Source organism: Perognathus longimembris, chromosome 3, assembly GCF_023159225.1.
Source record: "Perognathus longimembris pacificus isolate PPM17 chromosome 3, ASM2315922v1, whole genome shotgun sequence".
Lineage (NCBI taxonomy): Eukaryota > Metazoa > Chordata > Mammalia > Rodentia > Heteromyidae > Perognathus > Perognathus longimembris.
The window spans coordinates 69873009-69895999 of record NC_063163.1 but is presented as its reverse complement, the minus strand read 5'-3'; the positions used below and the strand labels follow the sequence as shown (position 1 = coordinate 69895999).

The 22991-nt window shown below is 45.4% G+C and overlaps 2 protein-coding genes across 2 annotated transcripts; both read right to left on the bottom strand.

Annotated features, from left to right (window-relative positions):
* Positions 1-1260: 1260 nt before the first annotated feature.
* On the bottom strand, positions 1261-6050 carry LOC125347939 (CD209 antigen-like protein C). Its single transcript, XM_048340870.1, has 8 exons — positions 6005-6050; positions 5824-5907; positions 5216-5305; positions 4337-4414; positions 4027-4104; positions 3477-3628; positions 2809-2918; positions 1261-1581 (listed from the first exon to the last, which is right to left on the bottom strand). The coding sequence occupies exons 1-8, from the start codon at positions 6048-6050 to the stop codon at positions 1428-1430; spliced, it is 792 nt and encodes a 263-aa protein (XP_048196827.1). The 3' UTR covers positions 1261-1427.
* A 2090-nt stretch (positions 6051-8140) lies between these two features.
* LOC125347665 (CD209 antigen-like protein E) lies at positions 8141-22810 on the bottom strand. The gene is given in 10 exon segments (XM_048340647.1): positions 8141-8408; positions 8411-8439; positions 16708-16817; positions 17508-17527; positions 17719-17801; positions 17803-17866; positions 18467-18547; positions 19587-19676; positions 22528-22600; positions 22701-22810. Coding segments are annotated over 8 exon segments (576 nt in total). The 5' UTR covers positions 19657-19676; positions 22528-22600; positions 22701-22810; the 3' UTR covers positions 8141-8289.
* Between the last annotated feature and the right edge of the window lie 181 nt (positions 22811-22991).

The window sequence follows — 22991 nt, the reverse complement described above, 5'->3', positions numbered from 1 at the left end:
CACTGAGGAGCTGAGAAATGTCGACTCACAAGGATTCATTTTGGCTCATGGGCTCAGAGAAGATTCAACCCCATCCTTGCTTGGCCATACTCTTGACTAGAACATTGTGCTGGACGGAGCAAGTGACTGGAGACATCTTTGCTTCCTGACAGACAAGAAGGAAGGAGGAGAGAGAGGGAGGAAGGGAAGGCAGGTGAGAGGAGGAAGAAAGGGAGAGAGGGAAGAGAAAAGAAAGGCAGAGAGAAGAAGAAGAGAAGGGGACGGATGAGAGAGGAGAGGAGAGAGAGGAGAGAGGAGGAGGAAGATGATAATGAGGGAGAGAGAGAAGGGAGGAGGGAGAGAAAAAGAGAAGAAAGGAGGGAGAATAGAACAGAGGGAGAGAAGAGAAGAGATAAAGAGAAGAAAGAGAGGAGGAACAGAGAGAGGAAGAGGAGAAGAGAGAAAGAAAGGAGAGAGGAGAGGAAGGGAGAGGAAAGGAGAAAAGATGAAAAGATGACAAAAGATAGAGAAGCAAGGAGAGAGTAGGAAGAAAATGAGGAGAAAGAAAAGGTGATTGAGGGTCATGGTTTGAAGCCATCCCAGGCAAAAAAGCCAGAAATGGCAGTGTGGCTCAAGTGGTAGAGTAGCTAGCTTTGAGCAAAAGAAGCTCAGGGACAATGCCCAGGTCCTGAGTTCAAGTCCCAGGACCAGCACCAAATAAATAAATTAATTAATAAATTCCATTATTCCCTAAATCTGTGTTTATATTAAGCCATGGGTGGTGATCAAATATGGGAAGAGAACAGCCTAGCAGATGAGCCCCAGTGGATCCTGTGGAGAATTCTGGAACCTGGATGGTCCTTCAAAGACAATTTCCCCATCTTGGCCCAATATAGCCAGCCTGTCATCACCCCTCCTCCATAGGAGCTACAGCAGGAAGCTCCCCTGGAAACCCCAGCTTTCAAGAAAGCAGCGCCCTATGGGACTGGCAGGTGACCCCTACCTCCATCAGAACCTCCAGAAACTGGGGCCACAATGTCCTTCCTTGAAGAGAGATCTAGTCACCATGGCGACACCAATGGAGGAGGGAACTGGGGTCGTCGATTCCATCAGGAAAGGGCCCCCAGACAACAGGGGGTACAGGAAGATAAATGGAAAGTATGATTGTGCAAACATTTTAATCTCAGCAAGAAAAACAGAGCAAATGAAGGGAACCCCGCCCCCACCCCCCCACACACACACCTGCCCCTGAATGTAACCACTCCTGGCCATTGTATTAAAGTAGTGTGTCATCACCACAAGCAATTAAGTCAAAGGGGATCCTGACAGCATTAAAGGAAGGACCATAGTGGCTCAAACTCAGGTGAGAGTGGAGGAATTGTACAGAGAAGAGCCTCAGAGCTTTTTTGTGAAGATCTTGATTCTTACAGATCCACAAGACCTGGCTGTCAGTCGCTGGAGGAGCAGATGGAGGAAGACTTTTTACAGATCCAGAAGTTTCTATTGTCACACTTGGCGTCATTCCAGCCATTGCCGGTGAACTCCGCACAGTCTTCTTCATCAGCGTTGTTGGGCTCCCCTTTGTTCCAATACTTATGGAAGCTAAAAAGCCCAGCCACAAGATGAGTCTTGGCTGGGACATCCAGACCAAGAAATTCACCTTTAGCCTAGCTAAAGAGGCTGAGCCATCCCAATTCAATGGCAAGCAGCCTGACCTATAGCTGCTTGACCCTTGCAAAAGAGAGGAAGGAGAGAGATCAAACATAATTGTTACCCCATTCGCATGTTTTGATTTAGGGGAAATTCCAGAGATAGATAGATCTAAGGTAAATAAAGAAGTTCAATGAGTATTCAGTAAATACCAGTTACATACCCAGAACCAAGAATTAAACAAAGAAAGAGTATATTTTTTGCTTGCTAAATGGTTTTTGTTTTGTTTTGTTTTGTTTTTTGCTTGCTAAAATGGTTCATTGAGGGGCTGGGAATGTGGCTTAGTGGTAAAGTTCTTGCCTAGCATGCATGGAGTCCGGGGTTCAATTCCTCAGCACCACATAAACAGAAAAAGCCAGAAGTGGTGCTGTGGCTCAAGTGGTAGAGTGCTAGTTTTGAGCAAAAAGAAGCCAGGGACAGTGCCCTGAATCTAATCCCCAGAACTGGCAAAATAAATAGATAGATAGATAAATAAACAAATAAATAAATAAACAAAATGGTTCATTGCTTTGTTTGCCAGAGTTTACTGGGATTATACTTACTATTTGTAATCATATGCACTAACACCTGCCAATTCTGCTTCTTTGTGTTAGCTTGCTAGCACATGCACTACCACCTGCGTGTGGCACATGTGATTTTTTGCCTTGAAAAACCCAGCCCTACTGAGACCCAGTGCTTCTCTTCACCATCCCAGTGGTGGTGAACAGACATTGTGCACAGCTAAATAAAAGACTCCTAGCCTGATTGACTGAGTGCTGGTAACTTTATTGTAGTGGGTTTGAGGCCCACTTGGGTGGCTGGGATGCTACATTGGCTCTAGCCCCTGCTCCCTTAAACCTTGGGAACTTGATTCCTTCACACTTGCCTCCCTAATGCACCCATGGTCAGCCATCATGCCTTTTTCTCAACCCAGTAATACATCTACTTTCAACCACAGCTCCACTTCCAGTTTTCTGGTGGTTCATTGGAGATAAGAGTCTCCCAGACTTTCCTGCCCGGCCTGGCTATGAACCACAATTCTCAGCTCTCAGCCTCCTGAGTAGCTAGGATGACAGGTGTGAACCACCCGTGCCCTGCTTACTCCCAATCCACACATTGTTTAAGCCTTCCTAGATTTACCTGTGTAACAGAGGCAAGCCATTCACCCACTTCCACGTGGCTTCTTCATTCAGGTCTGACAGTCCCATCCACGTCTGGCCTCTATTCTTTGATGTCTGCTGCAGAAAGCTCTGGAAGGGGAGAGGAGGATTCACGAAGGAAATCTGCACCTCCTTTTCCAGCTTGTGTTTCCTCAAGCTGTCTTGGATGGAACTTTTTTGTGCAATGTAATCCTTTCCCTTTTCTTGTACCAGGGTGGCCCTGGGGCTTGAACTCAGGGCCTGGGGTCTGTCCCTGAGCTCTGGCTCAGGTCTAGCACTAGACTGCTTGAGCCACAGCACCACTTCTGGCTTTTTGGTGATTTCTTGAAGATAGGCATTGGATGGACGTTCCTGCCCAGGGTTGGCTTTGAGCCTCAATCCTCAGATCTCAGCCTCCTGAATAGCTAGGATGATGTGCACCTGGCTCAGGTCATTTATGTTTTAAGTGTTCCCCACAAAGTGAAGGAGGCACCCTTCTTTTTACCCTTCCTCTCCTCACTCCCCTAGTGGCATCACTAGCCTTTTACCTATAAAGACCACCCTGCCAGGCAAAGTACACCATCGCTAGATGACCGGCATCCAGTTGCGTGCACAAAACCAGGATGAACCCCCACACACACATCAACCCCCAAACCCCACCATGGGCACCTGCTCCTCCTCAGTTTCAATGACCACCAGTTGGGCCTCCATATCCAGGCAGGCCTTGATAGAGTTTTTCCAGTTCCTTTGGGACTTGGAGAAGAAGTAACAGTTTTCTTGGAAGGATGTCCAGTCCCAGGGGCAGGGCCGGCACAGGCGGTCTGTTGGAGAGACTTGGATCAGGCTGGCCCCATCCATGAATGTTCTCGTTCCTGTGTCTGCCCATCTTTGAAATCCTATGCAGAGCCCTTCCTCCCTTGACATCATTTCCCTCTCCACTTCCTGAGCCCCTTCTTGACTCCTGGAGAGCCCAGGAGTCCTGGTGCCATGTCTTCCAGACCAGGAGAAGCAGGGGACTTAAGAGCTCAGAACAGGATGTAGTTGAGCACGTCCTGTGTGCGCCCTGTCCACCAACGGCTTCTGGGATATTTGTCTGTGCCCCCAATTCACAGGCCAGTGAGAGGGCCAGTGACTCAAACCAAGCAACCTTCCTCCCCTCACCCCCATGGAGACCTTTGACCTTCTCAGGCTCTGGGACCCCAGGTTTCTGGTCACTGACCCAGTGCAACCTTCAGCTGGGTCAGTTCCTGGTAGAGCTCCTGTTCTGATTGGTTCTGAGAGCCGAGAAGTTTGGATCCTGGGTCAAGGGAATAAGAAATGGCAGTCGTTATACAACTGCATGGGTTGGGATATAGCTCAGTGGCAAAGTGCTTGCCTAGCAAGTGCAATGTGCTAGGTTTGATCCTCTGTGTTCCCAATTCACAGCCCAATGAGAGGACCAGTGACTCAAGCCAAGTGGCCTCCTCTCCCTTCTCATGGAGACCTTTGACCTTCTCAGGCCCTGGGCCCCCAGGTTTCTGGTCACTGACCCATGGCAGTCTTCAGCTGGGTTAGTTCCTGGTAGAGCTCCTGCTCTGATTGACTTTGAGAGCCAAGAAGTTTGGAGCCTGGGTCAAAGGAATAAGAAATGGCAATCATTAACCAACTGCATAGGCTGGGATGTAGCTCAGTGGCAAAGGGCTTGCCTAGCAACATTCTACGGTTCAATCGTCAGTACCAAAAAGAAAAGACCAAAGAACAAAACCCAACTGGTGGTCTCGGGGCCTGCACAGGGCCCTCAGGAGCCTGTTTGTTTGTTTGTCTGTCTTGAAATGGATCTCAAGATTCTTCGCAGGTTACTCTGAAACTCATGATCATCCCACCTCAGCCTCCTGAGTAGCTGAGACTACAGTCGTGTACTAGCATCTCTGCATGAAGGATGTAGTCTCTGGCCAGTATCTCGTTTAATCCCCTTTGAAGACAAGAAAATCTGACACCCAAAGCAGCCTGAATGATGAAGGCAAGTGGACCCAGGGCAAGTGGACCCAGGGCACTCCCCTACACCTGCCTCTCACCCCCTACTTCCCCTTCCCTCCCTTCCCCTTGCTTCTCCTCCATTCCTATTATCTTCTCCTCTTCCCCCCTCCTCTGTTTCTCTTCCCCTTCTCCTGTCCTTTCTTCCACCCCAATCTTTCCTCCTCTCTTAAGCTCCTCCTCCCTCCCCTTCACTGCTTCTCCTCTCCCTCTTGGCTTCCTCCCGCTCCCCACCCCCCTACTTGTTTTTCCCCCTTCTCCTCCAGTGTGTCAGAGGTGAGAGAAGCTCTAAGAAGCCCCCAGAAGCAACCAAAGACCCCAATCCCAGCTTTCCATCAGACTTTCTTCCCAGGCACCCTGCCCCAGCATAAGGCCAGCCCTTGACCCTTCCTAACCTTGGTTGATGACGGCCAGCAGCAGCCCAGCCAAGATGATAAAGGACAGCAGCTGTAGGATGAGGGGGGCGAGGCGATGTCCCAGACAACCTGGGAAGAGAAGGATGGGGGCTCCAGAATGGTAAGGCGTTAGCCTAGCCCAGGGGCCCTTTTTCCCTGCTCCACACTCTTCCTCCCCAGAAAGTAGAGTTCCAGGGCCCAGATTCTTTCTTTCTTCCTTTCCAGCCTTTCCTCCCTCCCTCCTTCCCTCCCTGTCTCACTTTCTTTTATCTTTTTTTTTTTTTTTTTTTTTTTGGTGCGGGTCCTGGGCCTGGGCATTGTCACTGAACTTCTTTTGCTCAAGGCTAGCACTCTACTCCTTGAGCCACAGTGCCACTTCTGACTTTTAAAAAATGTATTGGAGATGAAAGTCTCACAGTCTTTCCTGCCTGGGTTAGCTTTGAACCATGATCCTCAGATCTCAGCCTCCTAAGTAGCTAGGATGAGAGGCATGAGCCACCGGTACCTAGCAAGGTCCCAGTTTGTCTCCCTCCCCAGCACCCGGGCATCCAGAGACCCAACCTCCAACTTCCTCGACACAGGCATGTCTGTCTGCACCTCTACTGTACCTGCCACACTACGGAATCCAGAAGTGGGTGGGAAAGTCCATCTTTTAAAGGAATAGCCAGTGGTGACCATTGCCTGGTCCTCCTCTGAATAGACAGAACCTTGGTCAGAGCCTGCATCACTCACCCACCCTATCCCAGATCGCCCCTGTCCTGAGCACCCCAAGTCCCAGCCCAGCCTTACCCAGTGGGCTCAACTGTGATCCCTTCACAGCCTGAGAGTCACTCATGGTCACCACTGTCCCTTAGCCTGCAGCTGAAGGCCACAGTTTTGACTTCCCACTCCCTGAATCCAATCACTCAGGAAGAGAAACAAGGAAGTGAGCAGGGATGGCGGAAGTGCTCAAGGGAGGGGACAGGCCCTGAACACTTCAGTCTTGTGTTGAACATTCTAGCATTTTCAGTGAGAGGATTAGGGAGGTTGGCTCTACCCTCGATGGTGTAGGCAAGCTGTTGGCGATGCCTTTAGTGAAAGCAAGAACGTGTGGAACAAAGGCTTTTGTTCGGTCTCCACATTATGGGGTAGACTTGCAAAGTCCTGTCTTTCTGGGGACATCGTCCCTCAGACCCCAGGCTGCACTTGCTGCCTGGCTTTGCTGATCCATTCACTTCCAGTAATTTCTAATGATTTGGAGTTGGGAGCTGAATCACAGTTGTCCATATTGATTTGAATGCCTGCTAGAGTCGGGCAATTTCCTGCTTTATAGACTTATTTATTTAGGCTCCACACTCTGTCCTAGATGATCATCCATCCATATCTATCCTTCATGGGTTGGAAGAATTAATATTGTTGAAATGGAATGAGGGAGGAGGTAGCAAACAGTACAAGAAATGTACCCACGGCCTAACATATGAAACTGTAACCTCTCTGTACATCACTTTGACAATAAATAAGAAAAAATTCTAAAAAAAGCAAGAAGGGAACTATTTTGAGAATATTTATTATGAATAAATGCCACATATTTGAGGGAAAAAAAAGATTGTTGAAATGTTCATACAACCCAAAAGCAATCTAGGCATTCAATGCAATCCACATGAAAAGTCAGTGTCACTCTTCATTCTACTAGAAAAAAAAAATTAATCCTCAAATTGATATGGAAGGGTAAAAAACAACAAGAAAAGCCAACCCTGATTAGCAAAAGAACATTTTGGACAAAAAGAACAAAGCTGTAGGTGCTTTATAATACTTGACTTCTAAAAGAAAAGAAAAAATATTTGATTCCTTCCTCCCTTTCTCTTTGCTGGTCCTGGGGCTTGAACTCAGGGCCTAGGCACTGTCCCTCAGCCTCCCTGCACCCAAGGCTAGCACTCTACCACTTGAGCTACTTCTGGATTTTTTCTGAGAATTTTATTGGAAATAAAAGTCTCATGTTGTTTCCTCCCCAGGCTGGCTTTGGACCACAATCCTCAGATCTGAGCCTCCTCAGTAGCTAGGATTACAGGCGTGTCCAGCTATAATGCTTGATTTCAGCACATGTAACAGAGCCAATGGAACAAAAATAGTATGATTTGGGATTAAAAACAGACCCATGGAACAAGTTAAGGTTCCAAAACCAAAACAAATCTATGCATTTTCAGCCAACTGATTCTAGATCAAGACACCAAAAACATACATCAGAGAAAGGACAATCTCTTCAACTAATAGTTCTGAGAATGAAAACCTGTCCTTTGCAGAGAAATGAATGTAACTGAAAGATATGATGTTAAACAAAGCTATCCAGATATAGAAAGGTAAGTCTGGACTATATTCTTTCACACGTGGAAATTCAAAAAATAAAGATGACCTGAAAGTAGAAGAGAGATAATTTTCAATTTGGGCAATTTTCCCCTTCTTCTTGAAATTGTGGGAGGAATAACATGAGTGAACATCCATTTGGCAGAGAAGAAGATATTTATTGTCGGCAGAGAATAAAAGAAATGAGTGAGAGGTTTGCAAACCAATCTCTCAATCGATTAAGGATTGGGAAGTTTTAGGTATGGGGTAAAAAAAATAAAGAAGAGAGCTGGTAGTGCATGCCTTTAATCCTAGCATATGGGACACTGAAGCAGGAGGATCTTGAGTTCTGAATCAGCCTTGGCTACATAGAAAGACCCTGTCTCAAACCAACAAACAAGAAAGCAAGAGAGGAAGAAAGGAAAGGAAAGGAAGGAAGGAAGGAAGGAAGGAAGGAAGGAAGGAAGGAAGGAAGGAAGGAAGGAAGGAAGGAAGGAAGGAAGGGGAAGAGGAGAAGAAGGAGGGGGAGGGGGAGGAGGAAGAGGAGGAGGAAGAGGAGGAGGAGGAAGAGGAGGAGGAGGAGGAGGAGAGAGGAGGAGGAGGAAAGAGGAAGAAGGGAAGGAGGGAGGAGAAAAGAAAGTCTCTTATCAAAAACCTCCATACACACAGACAGGAAGAAGGAACTGACTGGCAGAACACAGAATAGCACCGTGCACGAGCTTGCTGCCTAGGGCACTGTGGCGATAGATGGGACTTCACTTGGTAGAGCAGGGGGCTGCAGATGTCTTGCAAATCCAGAATCTGTCAAGCTCACACAGCATGTTGTTCCAGCCATCACCTCTAAATTCTGTACAATCTTCTCCCCCAGAATTGTTGGCTCTCCTTCACTCCAATACTTGGTGAATCTGCATAGACCAATAGAAATTGACCCTCTGTTTCACACCTCCTACATCCACCATCTTCTTTCCACTTTGAAACTTCAGTTCACATCTGCCCTGCATGCATAGGACAGCCTTGTTCTGCACCCAGTGGTATAGATGAGTCACTTGATCTTTGCCTCCTTCTCTTGTTGGTTCTCATGGTCCAGTGGGGTCCTCCCTGCTGGCTGTGTGGTTTTCAGATACAAACCAATCAAATTCTTCCTCACAGGCCAGGAACAAAATTGAAACCCCAAACAAGCCAATCCTGAGCCTGCTTACTTTGTGTTACCTATTAGTGCCCGTGGAAACCACAAGAAAAATTCTTGGTCACAATTTCTCTGCCCTCAGGATCAGGGATGGGGCTTGGTACATCTTCTTTTTTGTTTTTTGTGGTATCTATTTTTGTTAAACCATAAGTTATTTGTTCAGAATCTATGTTTTGGTTAACATGTTTGTGTATATATGTACATGACTCTGTATATGTTCATATATACGTATATATATGTATATGCATATATATATATATATATATATATATATATATATATATATATATAAAATTTGGTACTTTCTGTTTTTGTGTGTGCCAATCCTGGGGCTTGAACTCAGGGCCTGAGTGCTACCCCTAAACTTTTTTGCTCAAGGCTAGCACTCTTTCACTTGAGCCACAGCTTTACATACAGCTTTGTGGTGTTAAATTGGAGATAAAAGTCTTTTAACTTTCCTGCCCTGACTGGCTTTGAACCTGGAGATTCTCAGATCTCAGACTCCTGAGTAGCCAGGATCACAGGCATGAGCCACCAGTACCAAGCAGTCATGTTATCTTTTTTTTTTTTATTAATTGAACATAAATTTTTTTACAAGGTGTTGTGCAAAGAGGGTGCAGTTACATAGTAGGGCAGTGTGTACATTTCTTGTGATATCTTACAACCTGTTTTTCCATCGCTTGTCTAGGTCAGGTAGACACATATGCAATATACAATGTATCAAGAACATATACAGTGTTCACAGACTTGGTCTCTACTGTCTCTCCGTCTCCTGTTGTTAACAGTCATATATCAGGGAGATCATGCCCCTTTGTTTTCTGTGTTCTAGGCTTGTCTCACTCAACATTATTTGCTCGAGTTCTGACCACTTTCCTGCGAATAACAATATTTCACCATCCCTAATCGCTATGTAGTATTCCATTGTGTATAAGTACCATATTTTTTGGATCCATTCGTCTGTGGAGGGGCATCTGGGTTGTTTCCATATTTTGGCTATTGTGAATTGTGCTCCGATAAACATGGAAGTACAAATGTCTTTTTGATATCTTGGATTTTGTTGTTTAGGACAGATGCCTAGGAGTGGTATGGCTGGGTCATAGGGTAGGTCTATATTGAGCTTTTTGAGAAACCTCCATACTGTTCTCCAAAGTGGTTGTACTAATTTGCACTCCCACCAACAATGGAGAAGGGTTCCTCTTTCCCCACAGCCCCTCCAGCATTTGTTGTTTCCTGAGTTCAGAGTATAGGCCATTCTAACTGGGGTGAGGTGGTATCTCAGGGTTGTTTTTATTTGCATTTCCTTTACTAGCAGGGATGTTGAGCACTTCCTCATGTGTTTCTTTGCCATTTTTATATCTTCTCTTGTGAAGTCTCTCTTTAGCTCTTTTGCCCATTTCCTAATAGGTTTATTGGGCTTGGAGGGGCTTAGTTTTTTGAGTTCTCTGTAGATGACCGATATCAGGCCTTTGTCTGTTGCTGTGCTGGTAAATAAATATCCTTTCCCATATCGTTGGCTGTCTTTCTATTTTGGTGGCTATGTCCTTAGCTGTGCAGAAACGTTTTAATTTGTAGTAGTCCCATTTGTCGAGTCTTTCCCCTATTTGTTGTGCCCCTGGGACTCTATTCAGGAAGTTCCTTCCTGTGCCTGTAAGTTCTAGCATCTTTCCTACTCTGTCCTTCAGTAGTTTCAAGGATTCAGGTCTGATGTTGAGGTCCTTGATCCATTTTGAGTTGATCTTGGTGCATGGTGATAGGCTTGGGTCTACTTTGAGTTTTCTGCATATGGCTGCCCAGTTCTCCCAGCACCAGTAGTTGAAGAGGCTATGTTTATTCCATTGTATGTCTTTAGCTCCTTTGTCAAATATCAGTTGGCTGTAAGAGTGCGGTTTTATTTCTGGGTCTTCAATTCTAATCCACTGGTCTTCCGATCTGTTTTTATACCAATACCATGCTGTTTTTGTTATGATGGCCTTGTAGTAGAGCTTGAAGTCTGGTATTGTGATACCTCCTGCACTGCTTTTTTTGCCTAGAATTGCTTTGGCTATTCTAGGTCTTTTGCTGTTCCATATGAATTTATGGATTGCTTTCTGTATTTCAGTGAAGAATGTGGCTCGGATTTTGATAGAGATTGCATTGAATTTGTATAACAATTTGGGCAATATGGCCACTATATTGATTCTGCCTACCCATGAGCATGGGAGGTCTTTCCATCTCCTTGTGTCTTCTTTGATTTCCCTTATTAGATTTTTGTAGTTTTCATTGAATAGGTCCATCACGTCCTTGGTTAAGTTGATCCCTAGGTACTTTATTCTTTTTTTGGCTACTGTAAATGGAATTGTTTCCATAATTTCATTTTCTGTTTGTCTATTGCTGGTGTACAGAAGAGCTGCTGACTTTTGTGGATTGATTTTGTATCCTGCTACTTTGCCAAATTGGTTTATTAGGTGTAGGAGTTTGGGTACTGAGTTTTTTGGGTCCTTCAGATATAAGATCATGTCGTCTGCGAATAGGGATAACTTGATTTCTTCCTTGCCGATGTGGATCCCTTTGATGTCCTCCTCTTGCCTTATTGCTATGGCTAGGGATTCCAGCACTATGTTGAACAGAAGTGGGGAGAGTGGGCATCCTTGTCTTGTTCCTGAGTTTAGGGGGAATGATTTAAGTTTCTCTCCATTTAATATGATATTAGCAGTTGGTCTGTTGTATATGGCTTTTATTGTTTTGAGGAATGTTCCATCTATTCCTGTTCTCTCCAAAGCTTTTAATAGGTATGGATGTTGTATTTTGTCAAAGGCTTTTTGGGCATCGACTGAGATAACAATGTAATTCTTAATTTTAGATCTGTTTATGTGGTGAATTACGTTGATTGATTTACGGATGTTGAACCATCCTTGTGACTGAGGGATGAAGCCTACTTGGTCATGATGTATGATATTCTTGATCAGTTTCTGGATCCTATTAGCTAATATTTTATTGAGGAGCTTTGCGTCTGTGTTCATTAGTGATATTGGTCTGTAGTTCTCTTTTTTTGTTGGGTCTTTGCCTGGTTTGGGAATGAGTATGATATTAGCTTCGTAGAATGAGTTTGGGATTTCTCCCTCTGTTTCTATTTTGCGGAAGAGTTTGAGGAGTATTGGTATTAGCGCCTCACTAAAGGTTTTGTAGAATTTGTTGGTGAATCCATCTGGGCCTGGGCTTTTCTTAGTAGGGAGGTTCTTGATTACCTCCTGTATCTCACCGTAAGTTATTGGTTTATTTAGTTGATTTATTTCTTCTTGGTTCAGTTTGGGCAGTTTGTACTTCTCTAAGAATTGATCCATTTCTGTAAAATTATTGTTTTTTACTGAGTAGAGGTTTTGGAAATAGCTCCTTATGATTGTTTGAATATCGTGTGTACTTGTTGTAATTTTTCCGGTGGAGTCCCTGATTTTACGAATATGAGTCTCTTCTCTTCTTTTTTTTTTTGTACGTCTTGCAAGGGGTCTGTCAATTTTGTTTATTTTCTCAAAGAACCAGCTTTTAGTCTTATTTATTTGTTGAATGGTCTTTCTATCTTCAATCAGATTTATCTCTTCTTTAATCTTTGTGATCTCTCCCCTCCTAGTCGTTTTAGATTCTGTCATTTCTTGTTTCTCCAGTTGTTTTAGTTTCATCGTGAGGGTATTCACCTGCTCTGCTTCCATTCTTTTAATGTGGGTGCTGAGTGCAATGATCTTGCCCCTCAGTACTGCCTTAGCTGTGTCCCATAGGTTTCTTTGTGATGTGTTTTCTTTGTCATTGTGGCTTATGAATTTGTTGATTTCATCTTTAATTTGGTCTGTGGTCCAAGTGTTGGATAGCAGCGTGGGGTTTAGCCTCCAAGAGTGTGTATAGTGTCTGTGGTTTCCTTTGTTGTTGAGGGTTACCTTTAATCCACTGTGATCAGATATAATAAATGGGATGACGTCAATACTTTTGTATTTGCTGAGGTTCTTTGTGTGGGCTATGACGTGGTCTATTTTGGAATATGATCCATGAGCTGCTGAAAAGAAGGTGTGTTGGGTCTCTGTAGGGTGAAAGGTTCTATATAGGTCTGTTAGATCCATTTGGGAAATGGTGTTATTTAGGTCCTCAGCTCCCTTACTAATCCTCTGGGTTTTGGATCTGTCTCTTGGAGAGAGAGGAGTATTAAAGTCACCCACTATGATTGTGTTTGCGTCTATCTTGCTCTGTAATTCTGTGAGAATTTGCTTGACATATGTTGGGCCTCTTTTGTTTGGTGAGTATACATTTATCACCGTCATGTCTTGATTCTGGATTTTTCCTTGTATTAATATGTAGTGTCCTTCTTTGTCTTTTTGAGTGGACTTTAAAGAGAAGTCCAGCTTGTCTGAGATCAGAATGGCTACACCTGCCGTTTTGGTGGGTGCATTTGCTTGGTAGATCTTGCTCCATCCTTTCATTCGAAGCCTGTTTTTGTCCCTTGCTGTAAGGTGGGTCTCTTGTAGACAGCAGATGTCAACTTTTTGTTTGCGAATCCATTCTGCCAGTCTGCTCCTCTTAATCGGGGATTTTAAGCCATTTATATTTAAAGAGATCAAGGATAAGGGTGTTTTTTCTCCTTCCATTTTCTTGTTGGGCTGTTTTTTCCTCTTTTTTTTTTTTCTTCTTGTCTTTAGTGAGCTGGTCTTTCTGCTGGACTTTAGCTATTGAAATTTCTTTCTGATTCTGTCTGTGTGTCTTTTACGATCTCTGTTGGGTGGGGTTCCCCTCTTAATATTCGCTGTAGGGCTGGTTTTTTATTCACATACTCCTTTAGCTCCTCTTTGGTGTGGAAAGATCCGGTTCTCCCTTCGAATGTGAACTCCAATTTCGCTGGATATTTGATCCGAGGTTGTAAATTGTTATTCTGAAGTACTTGGATGGTGTTCTTCCACTCACTTCGAGCTTGGGAAGTTTGTGTGGATAAGTCGGATGTTATTCGAATCCTCTTCCCATTGAAAAAAGTTTCCTTCTTCGCTTTGGCTGAATTCAGAATTTGCTCTTTAATCTTGAGGTCTGTAGTCTTGAATATTATGTGCCTTGGGGTGGTTTTCCTGGGGTCTGGCCTGCCAGGTGTCCTATAGGCTTCGGTTACCTGGATGGGGTCCCCTGTGAGATTGGGGAAGTTTTCTGCAATAACTTTATTGAGAACATGATGAAGCCCTCTGTTCTGGTATTCGGCTCCTTCTTCTATTCCAATTATGCGCAGATTATATTTCTTGTCTTTGTCCATTAGTTTCTGGATTAGTCTTCCCTGAAGCTTCACCTTTTCTTGGAGTGTGGTCATTTTCTGGTTGTTGTCAGCTGCTTCATCGTCCAGGCGAGAGATTCTGGATTCTATATGGTCCACTCTTTGTGTTATGGTTTCAATTGCGGAGTTTATAGATATCAGAGAGCTATTTATGGTTGTCATATCAGCTCTGATAGTGGAAATTTCTTCATTTAAAGAGTTGTATTTTAGGGCTGGGAATATGGCCTAGTGGCAAGAGTGCTTGCCTCGTATACATGAGGCCCTGGGTTCAATTCCCCAGCACCACATATACAGAAAACGGCCAGAAGTGGCGCTGTGGCTCAAGTGGCAGAGTGTTAGCCTTGAGCAAAAAGAAGCCAGGGACGGTGCTCAGGCCCTGAGTCCAAGGCCCAGGACTGGCAAAAAAAAAAAAAAAAAGAGTTGTATTTTAAATCTATTTTTTCATGCATTTCAATTCTGAGGATGTGGAGATTTTCTTTAAAGGCGGCTTGCATTGTATCCATTTTTGCTTCCATTTCTTTAAAGGAGGCTTGCATTGTATCCATTTTTGCTTCCATTTCTTTCTTGGCTTCCTGGGTGTCCTTCCAGATTTCCGGTCTAAACTCCTGGAATTGTTTTCTGATTTCATTTCTGATGCTTTCGATCATTCCTGTTAACATGGCCTCTTTTGCTTTTTTAGTCTCCATCTCCTCTTCAGTCGTGCTGCTTTTTGGAGCTGGCGAGTTGGCTTGTCCTTTGATGAACTGAGTTATGTTTCTTTGTGATTTGCGCATCTGGAAATCTGTGGATGGCTTCTCAGGTTTGGTTTGTAGCTCTTTCCTCCCTCCTGTGTAGGCGTATCTATGGCAGCAGGTGCCTCTGTGGCCCCGCCCACCAGTGCAGGGTACGCCTACCAGAGCGGGTGCTGTCGCCAGGGGCCCCGCCCTCCTGTGCGCTGTTGTCCACTACAACATGCACTTTAGCGGGATATGCCTCCCAGAGTGAGTCCTGGGTTGTTGGGTTGTGCTTGCGCCCTCCCGCGAGTCCGTTGGGGGAGGCGGTATGTGTGGGGCCCAGTGGGATCAACTGTCCGGGTGTGGCTTGGCACCCTCAGACCTCGCCTCTGCTGCACGGGGGGGGGGGGGACGTGATCAGGCCCAGGTGACCCTGCTGGGCTGGTATTGCCCACCAGCGCCTGTGATTTTAGTTGTAAGAGTCTGCGAGGTCCAGGCGCCTCGGGTGGGGCTTGCCCTGCTGGCTGTCCCCCGGCCCCTGTTGGGAAGGGGACGGGGCCGGTTCTGCCAGTTCAGGAACCTGTGGGGGCTTGGGGCTGTTCCGCCCTTCCCCTGCTAAACTGGCTTCCCAGCGCCTGATGGGAGCTTCCCGCCTGATTTGGGGGTTCTTTGTTCCCTCGGGGGTGGGAAGGGGGAGGGAGGGAGATCTAGCTTCTTTGTCGGGCTTGGGTCTCTGATAGCTGGTCTCCCGTTGGGGGAGGGGATAATGGGGGACTCACTTTTGCTGCTTTGTGTGTGTGTCCCGCGCAGCCGTTGGCCCTTCAGGGGTTGGCGAAGTGTCGTGGTGGCTTCCCTGGTTCCCTCTTTCTGCCGCGCTGGGTTCCCTTGTCCAAACCCGGTGTGGACCCGAACTTCTCGTCTCTGCCGGTGTGTGTCTTGGTCCGCACCCTGCCTTGTGTCCGTAGGGTGTCCCGCTATATGAATTCTGCGCTCCTGGCAACCTGTCTGCCGATCGCCGGGTTCCCCTTTCCCAGCCTGGCCCTGTTTGGGCCAGGGTCGGCTGGTTGGGGGAGGTGCCCCGGAGAATCTCCGGCTCCGTATAGGTTTTTGGTTCTTCTTTTTTGCTCCTTTTTGTTTTCCTGCATTTCTCCACTGCTTCTGGATGCTGGTTTTGCTGGGTTCTTGATGGGGTGTTGGGTGTTGGAGTTCCCAGCTCGCTATTCAGTTGGTGCGAGTCGGGATGCCTCCTTATTCTTTTGGCGCCATCTTTCTCTTCATGTTATCTTTTCAATTGCAATAATTCTATGGCATGTTGGCTTTGCCACACCTCACATTTTCTATTAATGTTCTATATGGCATATAATATATGTTTATATAAAATATATTTGCTATATAATATTTATTTAAAGTATAACATATGATGCATACAATATAATATATAAAAGACATAACATATAATATTTATCTAATAAATTTATTTAAATATATTTATATAGAATATAGAATAACATATAATATATGACACATGTATTATTTAATATAATGTTTATTTAAAATATATTCATATATTTATAATATATATCATTCTATATATTTGTCAGTACTGGTGTTTCAGTGCAAAGCTTTTCATTGGCTCTGCTTGCTTGCTAGGCTGGTGCTCTACCACTTAAGTCATACTTCCAAACTGGTGTTTTGCTGGTTATTTTGGAAATTGAATCTAGTGAGCTTTTCTACCAGGACTGGCCTTGAACTGAGAGTCTCCAGATCTCAGCCCCCCTGAGTCCACTGGCATGAACCACTGGCATCTGGTTTCTACAGGGCCATCCTGTCTGAACATGGCATTATGAAAGCACTCCTTCATCAAGCCAAGAATTTAACCCAGTGAGCCACAGAGGGGAAAGAAGCCCCACCCCCTCAGGCCTTCACCCCGCAAAAAAGCTCAAGCCAGAACCTGTGCAACCCACTCTTAGTCTACAAGGTGTTTGCTTCCTCCGAGATCTACCTGAACATCAGGGGTGAGCCAACTACCCACTGCCACTTGGCCTCGTCTTGCAGGTCTGACAGCCCCATCCAGGTTTGACCCTTTTTCTTAGAAGTCTGTTGCAGGAATCTCTGGAAGAGAAGAGATTTCAGGAAGGAATCTTGCACCCCATTTTCCACCTGGGTCTCCCTAAACTCTTTGCAGGAAAGTCTGTTTCCTGCCTGAGTTTTACCCTTCCAAGCTGTGAGTCTAGAATGTTCCACTCTGTATCCGGTGGACAGATGTGTTCTGCCTGGCACACACAGGGTACACTCTCGTGGCCTCTCTGAGACATGTTTCCTTCACTGCTTCTGTGTCTTATGGGTTCTGAGTGCAAATCTATTCATGGCTGGGGGTGCTTTGTCTTGTTTGAGGAGTGCCTTGGGCTTGAACTCCAGCCTAGATGCTGTCCTGAGGCTTTTTAGCGCAAGGCAAAAAGAGCCCCACTTCTGGCTCTTTGGTGGTTCATTGGAGATAAAAGTCTCAAGAACTTTACTGCTTGGGTTGGCTTTGAACCACAATCCTCAGATCTCAGCCTCCTAAGTAGCTAGGATGACAGGCGTGGTCCATCAGCGCCCAGCACCAAGACTGGGATTAATGTGTTTGAACCAGAAGCCAAGTTCGCCATTGCTAACCGTGCACAGCCACCCCTACCTAGCCTGTCTCATTGGCATCGTGTAATCAGCGAGGGTGGCAATATCCACATGAATGGAATTAGCAAACGATTCACATCAAGACTGTGAACCCCAACCGAGGTAGTTGTTAAACACTAGCTGGTGTACCGGCAAGAACCACTTATGCTCTAGGTGTCCCATAATGTATTCACGCCCATTCAGACCTTGGGTGTGTCTCTATACAAGAGGCTTGGGAACCCATCTTCCCACCTTTCTTTTCCTTTCCAAGTGGAACAAGCAATCACTACTCCATTTTAAAAAAAAAAAAAAAAAGGCCCACCAGATGAACCATTTCCTCCCCAGTTTTCCAGGCATCTACCACAGTCGTCATCACTTTTGATGATCATGAGCTGGGCACCTATTTTCTGGCATGAGGTGATGGAATTGTGCCAATTGTATCTCAGAGAAGAAGTAACAATTTCCTTGGAAGAATGTCCAGTCCCACTGACAGGGGCGGCATAGGCTGTCTGTTGGGGAGAAAATTCAAGTGACATCTGTGTGTGTGTGTGTGTGTGTGTGTGAGACAGAGAGAGAGAGAGAGAGAGAGAGAGAGAGTTCTGGGGCTTGAACTCAGGCCCTGGACACTGTTCCTGAGCTTTTTCATTCACGGCTAATGGGGCCCCAGCTCTACTTCCAGCTTTTTGCTGGTTACTTGGAGATTAGAGTCTCACAGACTTCCCTGTGCAGTCTGGCTTTGAACTGTGATCCTCAAGTCTCAACCTTCTAAGTAGCTAAGATTATAGGCATGACTGTGGCACTAGCAACCTAGCTTCTTAAAATTATATCTGCGCTTTTTCCATCTCAGAAGCACCCTAGTGATGGCACCATTTCCTTCAGACTGGGATTTGAGGAAGCTTTAGGCTCACAAGACTGGCAAGGAAATGGGGTTCATTAGATTCCTATTTTTGCACGGCCCTCGTTGAACACCAAATGCCACAGTCCCTGAATTACCATATTCTCAACTTACAGATCCACCAACTGAGGCTCAGAAGAAGGCTGGTGACGAAAGGAAATCCATAAAACAGAGACCCTCAAAAGCCTAGAAAACTGGCTATCTAATCACTCACCAATTCCAGCTTTCAGTTGAGGCAGGTCCTGGTAGATCGTGTCTTCCATGGCATGCTCTTGCAAACTGGGAAGTCTGGAGACTGTGCCAAAAAAAGGGTTAAAAAAATAATAAAGTGTAGGGGCTGGGAATATAGCCTAGTGGCAAGAGTGCTTGCCTCCTACACATGAAGCTCTCGGTTCGATTCCCCAGCACCACATATATGGAAAACGGCCAGAAGGGGCGCTGTGGCTCAGGTGGCAGAGTGCTAGCCTTGAGAGGGAAGAAGCCAGGGACGGTGCTCAGGCCCTGAGTCCAAGGCCCAGGACTGGCCAAAATAAATAAATAAATAAATAAATAATAATAATAATAATAATAAAGTGCAATCGACATCATGCCTTGTGTCTTGTGTCTCGTGTCTCCTGGCTCTCCTCTGGTCACTATGGTGTGCCCTTTCAGCTCTCCAATGGAGTTGATGGGGGTTGCTGGTATTGCTCTTTCTTTCCTCTCCTGCACTTACAGCTCAGTTTCCTAACAGTGCTAAGTGTGCTTGCGGAGCTGCAGGTCTTTGGGACAAGAGTCCACCTGCAGTCCCAGGCTTTCTTTTTTTTTTTTTGGCCAGTCCTGGGCCTTGGACTCAGGGCCTGAGCACTGTCCCTGGCTTCTGCCCGCTCAAGGCTAGCACTCTGCCACTTGAGCCACAGCGCCACTTCTGGCCGTTTTCTGTATATGTGGTGCTGGGGAATCGAACCTAGGGCCTCGTGTATCCGAGGCAGGCACTCTTGCCACTAGGCTATATCCCCAGCCCCAGTCCCAGGCTTTCTAATAAAGACTCCCAACTTAAATTTAAAAAGTGCAATCAGTAAACACTTAGTGTGTGGTATAGCCTGCATGGTATCCCTCTCTGCCCCTGTCGGGGACACTGTTTTCTGAAAGCCGTCATTTTGTCTAATCATATTGGAAGATGAGGAAACATGACACTTGAAGAGAAAGCTAAATCACCAGCACAAGTGGAAGGAGAAACCAAACTCGTCATCATAGGTGGGAGGGGTCTCCCCAAAATGCTCTGGAAATACCTGATCCCAGCTTTCAGCTTACCCCAATTCATGAACAGTGATGTCCCAACCCCAGGCCTGCCTGACCTTTGACAAGGATGACCAGCAGGAGAAGGGTGAAGAGGATGAAGGAGAGAAGCTGAAGCACCAGCAGCATGGGGCCATGGCACAGATCCCTGTTGGAGAGAAAAAGTGAGGGGTCAGCTCTTCAGTGTCCTGTCACTCCTGACCCTCAATCTCCTCTTCCCCAGTACCCATGATTCTGTGCTCCAGCCTCCCTCCTCCCTGCCAGTACCTATAGAAATCAACTCCATAATCCAGTCCCCAGACTTCCTCCCCAGGACCCCAGAAATTCTCCAGAAGCCCAGAACTTATATTTTTCTCCAGTACATAGGAGTTCACTTTCCCAGCTCCTACTTCCACAGGACCCAAGGGTCAAATCTCCAGGATTCATTCACCCAGAACACCAGAGCCCACAGTCCCAGCCTCCAGATCCACATGCCTCGAAATCCGTAACTTCTGGCTTCTCTTCATTCAGGCATTACAATCCTCCCCACCAGTGCACAGAGGTCCAGGCCCCGTTTGGCATCCACAGAACCCAGGAGCTCCGTGCTCAGATTTCACCACAACAACCCAGGCTTGACCACAAGTTTCCAGCCTCGAACATCCAGGAGCCAGGTGTCTAGCCCCTCAGCCTCCACCTCCACAGAACCTGGGAGTCCAGACCCTCAGCCTCCGTCCCCACAGAGCTTAGGAGTCCAGATCTTCAGCCTCCATCTCCACAGGACCTTGGAGTTCAGACCCTCAGCCTCCACTTACATAGGATATGGAAATCCAGCCCTTAGCATCTGCCCCATTTCCATAAGACTTGGGAGTCCAGCCCCTCAGCCTCACCCTCCATAGGACCCAGGAGTCCAGACCTTCGCTGTTAACTTTTTTTTTTTTTTGCAGCTCTTCATCATTTATTTGAAAATAAATAAATAAGTCATATACTAAACCTAAAAATTTAGACAAACAAGATTAGCCACCCATAAATAAGCATGTACAATGAGAGACACAATCTGTTCAGCTGAATGCTGAGTCGACAGCATTCATGGCAGGCACTTTAATTTGCATCAGTTATCATCTACTAATTTTCCCCAGAAGGATGAACTTTTCTTAATCCTCTTTTCTTCTTAAAGTACTAAGTCCCAAATTATTAAAGCTCTCTCCCCCTTACTTCATGAATACTAAAGTACTGATCCCATAGCTGTTTTTTCCCCCCCCATTTAAGATATGCTATCAATGGTAAGTCAGGGCAGAGAGGTGCTTTTCTTTTACTCAACAATTGACTGCTAGAAACAGGCTATGCAAAATTATCCTTGGATCTCTTCTAAACTTACAGATCTAATTGAGGAATATATATAAAACTGTCAGACACAGGACAAGAGTACTGGAGCCTTAAGATCAAGGTGATTATTTTTCATTTTCTGAAGATGCTTACTTTAAATCAAGAAGTCAATATATATAGTCTGAAAGATCGTTTCATAGTGTCGTGTTCTAATTCTTTCTTAACACAAAGTGGACAAACTACCACCTTTCCAGCTAGTTTTTAAATGAATAGTTGTTTGTCAAATTTCTGAAATAATCTTTCTCAATTTATTATTTTTTTATTTTATTATTTATTTATTTATTTTATTAATTGAACATAAATTTTTTTACAAGGTGTTGTGCAAAAAGGGTGCAGTTACATAGTAGGGCAGTGTGTACATTTCTTGTGATATCTTACGACCTGTTTTTCTATCCCTTGTCTAGGTCAGGTAGACATATATGCAATATACAATGTATCAAGAACATATACAGTATTCACAGACTTGGTCTCTACTGTCTCTCCGTCTCCCTTTGTTAACAGTCATATATCAGGGAGATCATGCCCCTTTGTTTTCTGTGTTCTAGGCTTGTCTCACTCAACATTATTTGCGCGAGTTCTGACCATTTCCCTGCGAATAACAATATTTCACCATTCCTAATCGCTATGTAGTATTCCATTGTGTATAAGTACCATATTTTTTGGATCCATTCGTCTGTGGAGGGGCATCTGGGTTGTTTCCATATTTTGGCTATTGTGAATTGTGCCGCGATAAACATGGAAGTACATATGTCTTTTTGATATCTTGGGTTTTGCTGTTTAGAATAGATGCCTAGGAATGGTATGGCTAGGTCATAGGGTAGGTCTATATTGAGCTTTTTTCTCAATTTATTGGTTTCTAAAACCAGACACAAGCACAAATCTGAAACTTAAACAACTATCAGAGACCATTGAGGCCAAGAAGGTACTTCCAAGTGTCCTTCAGTTGTTCCAACTTAGGAGAACAACAGATTCCATGAAACCCTAAATAATTATGGAAAAGAACTTGATATACCAAGATATCCCAGGAAAATTCCACACTTCAAAAAAGGGAGCCTTAAACAAGTTTTAGCTGTGGGCTGGGAATGTGGCTCAATGGTAGAGTGCTTGCCTAGCATGCATGAAGCCCTGGGCTCAATTACTCAGTACCACACAAACAAAAAAGGCTGGAAGTGGCACTGTGGCTCAAGTGGCAGAAAACTAGCCTTGAGCAAAAGAAGCTCAGGGACAGTGCCCAGGCCCTAAGTTCAAGCCCCATGACTGGAATAAAAAAGTCTGAGCCAGGCATTACTCAATTGCCTGTAATGCTACTGGGGCTGAAATCTGAGGATAACAGTTCAAAGTCAGCCAGACAGGAAAGTCTAGGAGACTTTTATCACCTAACCACCAAAAATCTGGAATTGGGTCTATGGCTCAAGTGGTAGAATGCCTTGAGCAAAAAAAACCTTCACTGTTAACTTTCACAAAACACCCAAGTCCCAGTTTCCATCCTTGCCAATCTTGGGTTCAGGATTGCATAGAACCCCAGCTTCTACCTCCCCAGGAACCTGTTTCCCCATCTCCAGGACTGAGACATCCCACCTCCCCACAGCACAGATTGTCTAAGTGGTTCTCCCTTCCCCTCCATGAGCCATGGTTTACCTGCAATGCCCTTGAGACCGCATAGAACCTTTCACAAAATATCTGGTGCCCCTGGGTGTCTGATCTTCCTCATCTGAATGGAGAGAACCTAAAGTCAGAACCAGGCAGGCTGAGAACTGATCTGAGCCCTAAGAACCCCTTCCTGAGCTCCCAAAGGCACAGCCCAGCCTCACCCAGGAGGTCCAGAGGTGGCTCCCTCACTTTCCTGGAGTCACTCATACTCACTGATGTCCCTTAGTGCTCAGAACAGCTGGGACATCACAGCTTTTATTTCCCTACTCCCATTCCTCATGTTGAGGTTTTTTGTTTTTTGTTGTTTTTTGTTTTTTTTTTTTTTTTTTGGCCAGACCTGGGCCTTGGACTCAGGGCCTGAGCACTGTCCCTGGCTTTTTTTTGCTCAAGGCTAGCACTCTGCCACTTGAGCCACAGCACCACTTCTGGCCATTTCCTATGTATGTGGTGCT